General features: G+C 44.0%; 1 protein-coding gene across 1 annotated transcript; it reads right to left on the bottom strand.

The window, feature by feature from the left end:
* Positions 1–3,523: 3,523 nt before the first annotated feature.
* On the bottom strand, positions 3,524–7,762 carry LOC308494970 (uncharacterized protein CXorf66-like; the record flags this gene model as incomplete). The annotated part of the gene is made up of 3 exons (XM_081042990.1): positions 3,524–4,424; positions 6,514–6,661; positions 7,675–7,762. 3 exons carry the CDS (start codon positions 7,760–7,762, stop codon positions 3,524–3,526), a joined length of 1,137 nt encoding a protein of 378 aa, XP_080899116.1.
* Positions 7,763–10,327: the final 2,565 nt, after the last annotated feature.

Below are 10,327 nucleotides of genomic sequence, written 5' to 3'. Positions count from 1 at the left end.
GCAGAAAATGGGGGCTAGCTAGCAAGAAGATGGTGGTTGAGCTAGCAAGCAAGGATTGCAGCAAGCAAGTGAGGTTGGGTGGCAGAGAGAAGTGGACGGCAGGTTGCGGGTCGTGTGGCTCCTGCCTCCTGTCTCCAACCCAGCAGCCAGCGAGACTATAGGGATATGACTCCCCTACCTATGGCTCCGTGGATGTTCCTTTTTGGCCTCACTATGTCCTGTGCTCTTATGTGGGGAGCGGGACCAGAGACCCGGCGTGACACCCTGCATGACACATAGCGCAGCGAGCAGGGTACTGTGTTGGCTGAAACTCTCTGAAGGGCGGTGGACCAGTTTGTGCGTATGAACACTCAGTCTCAGGAAGACCAGGAGGAGCAGCTGCTGGAGAGCTGGACCCCCGTGGAGGGGTTGGAATACGTGGATGTTTCCTGTCACTCAAGGAGTCACGCAGGGTTTCTGGTTCCGCTCCCCACATAAGAACGCAGGACATGGTGAGGCCAAAAAGGAACACCCACGGAGCCATAGGTAGGGGAGTCATACCACTAGTCTCGCTGGCGGCTGGGCTGGAGACGCAGGAAGCAGGAGCCACACGATCCGCAGTCAATACTCCGCCGCCAACTAGCTCAATCACCATCTTCTTGCTAGCCCCCATTTTCTGCTAGCGTAGCCACGGCAGTTATATTAGTGGCCAATGGCTCAGTGGTTACAGGTGACGGCCAACTAGCCACAGCTGATGGCCATCCAATCACAGGTGATGGCCATTTACTACCTGAGCCAGCACCTTTCCATGTGAGGCCAAAAGCCTGGAAACTGCTCTCCTGGCTCTTTCCCCACAGTTCCCCAAACAGCATGGGCTGGAGAAAGCGAAGGTCGTTGCGGCCCTGTGGGCTGGGAAGTGCTTGCTGAGGTCCTCACCCCCAGGTTGGGGAGGACTTGGAGCCCTCACCCGGCAGAGAGGTCACACATTGTGAGGCCAGTGCACAGCCCTGGCGAATGACTATGGAGAATGGGATCCATCCCTAATTTAATGGACCGCTTGACTGTTTACTTGGGAACGTAACACCATGTGGTAGAACCAGTGGATGTTTGCTTTTGTGTCTCGACTGGCAGCTGTCGAGAATATGTGAGAAACCCTGGCTGTGCCCAGAAAGACTGGCTGTGCCCAAAAGGACTGGTGGTACCTCAGAACCCTGGCTGAGCCCAGGAAGTCTGGTTATGCAGAGAGAGTGGCAGTGCCCTGAGAATGCTGGCTGAGCCCAGAGGGAGTGCCAGTGCCCTGAGAGGCCCTGTCTGTGTCCAGGAAGTCTGGCTGTGCACAGAGAGAGTGGCAGTACCCTGAGAGGCCCTGGCTGTGCCCGGGGAGACTGGTGGTACACTAAGAAGCCCAGGAAGTCTGGCTGTGCCCAGAAGGACTGGTGGTGCCCTGAGAAACCCTGGCTGTGCCCAGAGAGCTTGGATGTGTCCAGGATATTGCATTCACCTCCAGGCTCCTCGCGCAGGGCCACTCACGGAAGACGCTTGTTGCGTAGATTGTGAGGCGAAACCCTGTAGGGGTGGAATGTGGGGACAGAGCCCCAGAGAGCAGTTTCCAGGCTCTCGGCCTCATGTGGAAAGGTGCTGGCTCAGGTGGTAAATGGCCATCAACTGTGATTGGATGGCCATCAGCTGTGGCTAGTTGGCCGTCACCTGTAACCAGTGAGCCATTGGCCACTAATGTAACTGCCATGGCTATGCTGGCAGAAAATGGGGGCTAGTAAGAAGATGGTGGCTGAGCTAGCAAGAGCAGATTGCAGTTAGGAAGTGAGGTTGGTTGGTTGGTAGAGAAGCAGACGGCGGGTTGCAGATCGTGTGGCTCCTGCTTCCTGTCTCCAACCCAGCCGCCAGCGAGAATATAGTTGTATGACTCCCCATATATATGGCTCCGTGTTCCTTTTTGGCCTCACCATGTCCTGCGTTCTTATGTGGGGAGCGGGAACAGAGACCCTGCATGACAGAGACATTCTGCACATGTCCCTGCAGTTTGTTGCTAGAGAGAAAGCATGGCCTAGGAGCCCCAGATAGGGACATACTCCAAAGCAGATGCCTGACCTCTCAGATTCCTTCTGATTGATATCTTTTTTTCTGTTGTTCTCGGTCTGCTTTTGCTATAACCAAGCTTAGGCATGAGTATAACCTGCTATTGAATCTTGTGAGTCCTTCTAGCATACCAGCAAACTTGACTGCAGCTTTTGGACCCACAAAACATAAAGGCGCTAGTACAATGCCTGGAAAATAGTATACCTTCAATATAAGCTGGCTACTGGCGTTTAACTTAGGCCTGGTAGATATTGTAGGGAACTACACTGTAGTAGAAGACAGGCTGGTCATCCAAGAATTTGCCTGCTTTTCTCAACCATGTCCTTGGAAAAAGGCAATATAACCTCTCATCAGTGGAGAAGTTAGAGGATATCACTCCAAGGTTCGCCCCTACCCTTCCATGTCTGCCGATTTAGGGTGGGGAGGTACCATGTAGGGAAAATGAGGAGATGATCAGACCTCCAACTGGGATTTTTTGAGAATGCACAGCAGGGCAAACTTGTACCATGTTGAAGGGTAACCAAAAGAATGAAAAGCCTTGTGAAGAATTACAAAGACTAGAACACTTAGACTGGTGTCGTGGAGCTCCAGGGGTGGCTGCTGGGTGCCGATGCCTCCCTTTAGGCAGCAGTCACCGGAGGCAGTGGTGTTAGCACTAGCAATCAGGCTGGCCCAGTGGCTCAGGTGGTTGGAGCTCCGTGCTCCTAACTCCTAAGGCTGCCGGTTCGATTCCCACATAGGCCAGTGGGCTCTCAACCACAAGCTGGTTGGTTCCACTCCTCGACTCCCGCAAGGGATGGTGGGCTCCACCCCCTGTAGCTGACAGCTGGCAATTGGACCTAGAGCTGAGCTGAGCCCTCCGCAACTAAGATTGAAACGACAACTTGACTTGGAAACAGTCCTGGAAGTACACACTGTTCCTCAATAAAATCCTGTTACACTTCCCCAATAAAATCCTAAAAAAAATAAATAGCTATCAGGAGTTTCCCCCACCCAGCCAGAACCAAGCACACAGATCTACTTTTGCCAAGCACTGGGCACTATAGAAAGACCATCTTACACTGTGAAGACTGTGTGTTGTGTACACGTCAAAAACTAAATTGGGCTGGGACTTTAACTGAGAGCTCATCCAAGGGAAGGAGGAGTCCAGGGTACCCTTTTTGCAATTCCATTCTGGATTTGTGTATGTGTTTGCTTATACTTCCCGTACAAGTGACCAGATCTAATGAACATACATCAAAAGAGCCTTCTGCAATAATAATTACAGCAACATCATTTGTTATGTCATCCATTTATTAATATTTCTCAAATAAATTGCCTCCAAGATGGACAGGACTAATCACCGTAGTGATTGTCAATTGAATTTTCACTGTAAAAGAATGGTGATAAAATAGTTGGTACAAATTCTCTTCTGTCCAGTCGATGCTTTTTTATTTTTATTGAGCCCTTAATTATTTGGGGCCCCTTTAGGGATGACTTCACTGAGATTTACGTTGCAAATAATGGTTATCTCCCCATCACTGTCATCATCACTGTCATATGTCATCGTATCACTGTCACTCATGTTGCCATACAGTGCCTGGTCTCTGGAATCTACGTTCTGGAAGGACTTGGGAAAAGGCTTCACTTCATGAGGAAAAGGTAGGTTTTGATCATTTGTCTTCTTGGGCTCAGAAATATCATTGGCCAAAGATTCGGAAGTATTAATGGAAACAAGGGATTGTTCCTGGTGGTACTGACAAGGCTTGATTAATTGAGGTCCAGGTAACGTATCGGCCACACCTGTGCTAACGGAGCTTTTTGCATTAGGATGTCCGGAGGACTCAGTAAATTTCGGTAAACCAGTTGGCTTGAGTAGCAAGATTTGATTTTGTGGGCATGGTGGACAAGGTGGCTTTGTTCCTCGGACTGGATATTGTAGACTGGCTGGGCAAGATTGCCTGACTGCAATATTTGGATTGGACCAACTGCCCTGACTGACCAGCTTACGGGAACCAGCTAGCTCGTGTAACTTATCTAGACTGCAAGTTGTCTGTGACTTTTCTATGTGGGCTGAACTGAATACAGTTTTGGGGCTCGATGGCTTAGATAATTTTTCTTGACTTGATGGCTTGATTAACTTTTCTGTGTTAGGTGGTACGGATGACACTTCTGGACTCGGGGGCCTGATTACATTTTCTGGATAGGATGGTATGAATGACTTTTCTGGACTGGAGGGTCTAGATAACTTTTCTATGTCTAATATCATGGATTGTTTTTCTGAAACGCATGGGCTGGCCGTCTTGGATTCATTGAGTGATATTTTGGATGACCTGGAAGACTTGGCCGCTACACCTTCTTTTGGGACCCTGAAAATACAGAAAATTTGGAGTGTGACAATTTAAAACAAAAGAGCATTATTGCTATCTATCAGCAGGAACCAGAGACTACTGTGTCAGTTTAGACTTTTGGGGCTCCAGTAGGAAAACTGAACACAGTGAGAAATTGGAGTGTGGTAAAAGCCATGACAGACATGAACTTACGTTGAATTCAGGGTTTTTCATTATCTTAAGAGCATTTTACCGTTTCAGTGACATTAGATTACATATGGAATCTAGATTACATAGATTACATAGTCTACATATGGAAAAACACAAAGTCGTTTCAAATCTACCATTGAGAGAATTTCATTTATTCCAGAAGTTAAACTTTTTATAAAAATGTCACAAGTTGATACAGAACTGATACACAAATGTCACGACTTGTCACAAGAAAAATAAACTCTTTAGACCAAAGTCATTGTTTTCCTATTATATTAACAGCATCAAGTTATCTATTCATGCATGTTTATATTCACAATATTCTTTGAAAAGTGAAGGAAGGGAGCACTGGTATATTTTACTCATCAGTCCTTGGATGGGGAACTTTTTAGGGAACCACGATATCAGGGCCAGGCTGATAGACTCAATCTATCAGCCCGATCCTAGACTCAATTTATAACTATACATACACACAAAATTGTAGTTGACGTTCATTATTGTTCAGCTTCAGCTTCAGGTGTACAGTGCAGTGATCAGGCATCTACACCATCCCTGAGGTGCTCTCCCTAATGGGACACGTGTCCATCGGATACCCTACAAAATCTTTACAACATTATTGATTACATTCCCCAAATTGACTTTTGTAACCCCGTGGCCATCTTGTGGTTACCGATTGTGATTTCTAATCCCCTCTAATCCCCTCATCCCCACCCGCCTCCCAACTAGCAACCCCCAGTTGTTCGTCTATGTCTCTGAGACTGTTTCTGATTAGTTCATTCATTTTTTCTTTTCTTTAGATTCCACATATAAGTGAGATCATATGGTATTTGTCTTTCTCTGTCTGACTTACTTCACTTAACATAATGTCCTCTGGGTCCATCCATGTTGTTGCAAACGGTAAGATTTCATTTTCTTTTTTTTTTCTTTCTTTTTTTTTACCTTTGGAAGTTGCTCTGTCTGTCAACATTTTTTTTTCTTTTATTTTTACATCCCTCACACCGTGAACCCCCCTCCCCCCATCCACCACCACCCTGACCTCACAACGAGCCATCACATTATACACATAAAATTATAGTTGTCATTCATTAATGTCCAGCCTCTGGTGTACAATGCCATGACCAGGCATCCACAGCATCCCTGAGGTGGTCTCCCAAACAGGACACATGCCCATCGGACACCCAACAAAATCCCCAAACATTATTGGATAAGTTCCCCAAAGTAATTCTCAAAAAACCCTGAGGCCATCCTGTGGTCACCAGCAGCCCCCCAATCCCTTCACCCTTTCCCCCATCTCCAACCCCCTCCCCCCCACCCATCTAACAACTCTCAGTTTTTTGTGTCCCCAAAACTGTTTCTGATTAGTTCATACACATATTCTTTTCTTTAGATTCCACATATAAGTGAGATCATATGGTACTTGTCTTTCTCTTTCTGACTTATTTCACTTAATGTTCTCTAGATCCATCCATGTTGTTGCAAATGATAAGATTTCTTTTTTCTTTATGGCTGCAGATTTCATTTTCTTTATGGCTGCGTATTACTCCATTGTATAAGTGTACCACAGTTTCTTAATCCAGTCGCCTAGACTCAATTTATAATGAAATTCATAGCCTGGGGTTCAGCTGAACCCTGAATACAAGACAGCTTTGGCTAAAGTTGATAATGTAGTGAGAATATTTAAGAGCTAATTTTATTTAAGTGTAAGTATTCACCCAAAAGATGTTGGTAGCTCCTTAGAAGTCTAAAATTAACATTAAGTAACCACAACAACAATGAAACCGGCACTATATGTACACAAACAGACACACACACATAGACGCACACAGACACACACAGACACAGACACACACACACACTCACACACACATACAGATACACACACACACTCACACACTTAATTCAAAGGTGTAAAACTTACATTGCTGCTTCTTCGCTCGAGCAGTTGTAATGTATAAAGCAAAAACACCCAAAGCCAAAAGCCATGATTATAATACCAATTATGACGATGAGTATACGTCTTCTAAATTTCTCCAGTTTGATCTCCATTGATTCAAGGTTCTTAGGTCCTGTGAAAGAGATGGTGTCACCAGAAAATGTTAGGTGACCAAGTTTTCTTCCATTTGATTGTGGCTTGCCACTATAGGTCAAAATCAAACCTCTTCATCAATGACTTTCTTAAGCATAAGTATTCCACTGTCATTTTCTTCCCTCTACCCTGTCCCCAGCCACAGTCTAGAAGCCAAGTCTGGAACACCTCTCTTGCTAATCAGTAGAATTACCTAGGTTACCCCTGAATCATGGCTTTCTAACCCCATTACCTAAGTTTTTGAAAGTGTGTATTTCTTACATGTGTGAATACACTTGAGTGGTGTGTGTGTGTGTGTGTGTGTGTGTGTGTGTGTGTGTGTGGTGCTGGGAAAAGGGATGGGAAAAGGAAATGTGTATGATGGGAAAAGAAAAAACCCTACTATGTATTAGATATCATGCCAGATTCATTCACATAGTATTTTTAAAGACTTTTATTGAAATACAGCTTACATACAATTTTATATTAGTTTAAGGTGTATACGGTAGATATTCAACACTTACATACCTGAGAAGTGATCACCAGAAGCCCAGCAAGCATATGACGACACCGTACCACGCTATCAGAATTTTACTGAGTATATTCCCTATGCTGTACATTATATCCCCATGACTTACTTGTTTTTTACCTGGAAATTTGTACCTCTTATTCTCCTTCACCTTTCCCCTCCACCTTTTAAAAGTTTTCAATTACAGTTCACATTTCATTCACATAGTATTATCTAGGTTGGTTGGGGACGGGGTTGGTGGATTGGGTGGGGAAGGGGAGTGAAGGGGACAGCATATCTGTACTCTTTATACTTTATGTTGCTCAAATTTTTCACAGGAGATAAACTCTGAGGTATTGTCCTAGAAATTGTTAAAGACCAACTAATAGTAACATGTAAGAAACAGCCTATTTCTTAAACACAGCTAGCTAGCTTGTTTAATTAAGTGCTTGAACACATAATATTATAGATCATAATTTCTAGGTTTTTAAAGGTTAGCTTCTTACCTTTAGTAGGAGACTCATCACTTTGGTTTGTATTTAAACAGCTAGTTGTCCAAGTGAAGAACAGGAGGACACAAATAAAATGATTCATGTCCAGAGCTTTGTTCAAATGTGTCTTCTACCAACAAAACTGCTGTATTTGAGTGGGTTCAGCCTGGCCTAGGGCTTTATGACATCATTATGTTGTGTCATAATCTCACCATGGGGAAGCATGAGTTCCTGTGTAGGTCAAGCTAAGTGTATTAGATTTTATTCTAAGAAAAATGGGGTACCACTGAAGAGTTTTTGGCTAGCGAGGGACACGATATGAACTGCATTTTAGAAAAACCACTCTGATTGTTTTATAGGGAATAGGTTGGAGTGCCACTTGGGGAAGAAAGTAGTAAGACAATTAGGAGACTGTTAGAGTGCTCCAGATGACAGAGGTCAGTAGATTGAAGCAGAGTGGTGGGGGTGAACATGGACAAAATTCAATGACTTTGAGAAATATTTTGATGGTGGGTAGAAGTTGATGATGGGAAGGCAATGAGGCATGATGGGGGGAGAGGCAGCAAGGATGATTCATTCACTTAACAAAAAAATTGTCGAGTGTCAGTTATGTGGCAGGAATGTTTGCACTAGGCACTGAGCATTCAAATAGACATAGCTCCTGCCTTCAAGAGTTTGCAATCTAATTGGAGAGAAAGACATGTAAAATAATCAATCCCTATGCAGTGTGGGTATGTAATGTTACAGGAGCACACAAATGGAGTATGTATGCGCTCAGAGTTGAGACTCCTATAGGAGATGACCCTTGAGCTGAGGGACAGTTTTTAATGTGGTTTTCTCTTTAAATGAGAGTAGAAATTCCTTGAACCCCAAAAGGAAGGAAAGGACATTGTGTTGCAGACAGAGAAATCAGTATTTGCAAAGCGTGGTTGAGGGAACTTCATTTCCGTATGGCCAAATGAATAATGTGGGGAGGGGATAACTGGAAATAAAGCTGGGTTGGGTAGGCAGGGTAACCCTTACACAGGGGTTGTGTGCTAAAGGCCTTTCTTTAAGGCTTATTTCCTCATCTCTAAAATGAATTGAAAGGAGATGAAAGAACATGGCCTATAAGGGTAGCAGTCTTTGAAATTGTCTTTTGGGGACCATTGCAATTGAACAAAATTAAATATTGTTTAGAAAATGCAACTCGCTTTTACCCTGAAACTCTTAAGTAATCCTGCTCCCTAAATACTTTTTAACATTATGAAGATCAGAACATGTTATTTTTACACAATGTTGTATATCAGTTGTATCTCAATAAAGGCAGGAAAAAAAAACCCTAAAACAGGAAAATATTATTCCTTTTTGAATAAAATGATCTTAATTTCGGTGATGCTTATAAAGTGAAAGAATATGTCTGTCAACTCTTTAAAATCGGTTTTTCTCTACTGACTGATAGTTGATCGACAATATCTTAAAGCCAGTATTTCAGAAATAGCTTCCAAATCAATATGAACATTAACTTCTTAGTCACAGTGGATACAGAAACTACTTTATTTTCTTTATCATAGGCTTATATGATTTTATATATAGGTTCACATGACTGGCATGCTAGAATTCATTTCACTCAGAAATTCTGTAGTAAGATTTTATTTTCTTTTCTTTTACTTTATTGGGGACTATTGGGAACCAAAGTGTTTCTCCAGATTCCATCCGCTCCAGGTCATTGTTCTTCAATCTAGTTGTGGAAGGCGCAGCTCAGCTCCAAGTCCAGTCACTGTTTTCAATCTTAGTTGCAGGGGGCGCAGCCCACCATCCCATGGGGGAGTTGAACCGGTAACCTTGTTGTTGAGAGCTCATGCTCTAAGCAACTGAGCCATCGGGCCGCCTCTCCCGCAGCTCAGCGGCAGCTCGTTTTCTTCAACCTAGTTGTGGAGGGCGCAGCTCACTGGCCCATGTGGGGATCGAACCGGCAACCCTGTTGTTCAGAGTTGGCGTTCTAATCAACTGAGCCATCCGGACGTCCTGGAGTAGGATTTTGATTAAAATTGTGCATAATAGATGTACTTTAAAATCTAATTTCTTGCTTCGGATGTTGTTATTGTTTTTATTATTGCCAGAACTAGGCTGAGGCCCAGTGAGGCACTTGCCTCTGGCACAGAATTTAAGTGTAGTCAGTATAAATAATGTTTTAGTAATCAATATATGTCATATTTTAATGCAATATTTAAAAAATCAAAATTAATGCAAAAAATCCTCGATGCACAAAATATCAAATATTTTAAAGAAAGACAGAATCTGACCCTGTACTTGCCCTCTAATCCTGGCTCTGCATGTTTGTCCTGCAGGACCATCCTTATTCTTGTCCACTTTAGAAAGCAGAAGAGCAAGGTCCAGGGATTCATCCCCTGCTTCTAAACAGGACTGTGTGGGGTGGCCAGTTCGCTCAGTGGTTGGCGTGCAGTGCTCATAACACCAATATCGCCGGTTCGATTCCCACATGGGCCAGTGAGCTGCGCCCTCCACAACTAGATTGAAAACAGTGAGTTGACTTGGAGCTGATGGGTCCTGCAAAAACACACTGTTCCCCAGTATTCCCAAATTAAAAGATAACAGGGCTTTGTGGTCCCCAAGACCCCTAAAAATGTCTCTAGGACATCGGCCTCAGGACCCCGCTCCTGGGCTG

Source organism: Rhinolophus hipposideros (genome assembly GCF_964194185.1).
Source record: "Rhinolophus hipposideros genome assembly, chromosome: X".
Taxonomy (NCBI): Eukaryota; Metazoa; Chordata; class Mammalia; order Chiroptera; family Rhinolophidae; genus Rhinolophus; species Rhinolophus hipposideros.
This window is presented reverse-complemented; position numbering and strand designations above follow the sequence as displayed.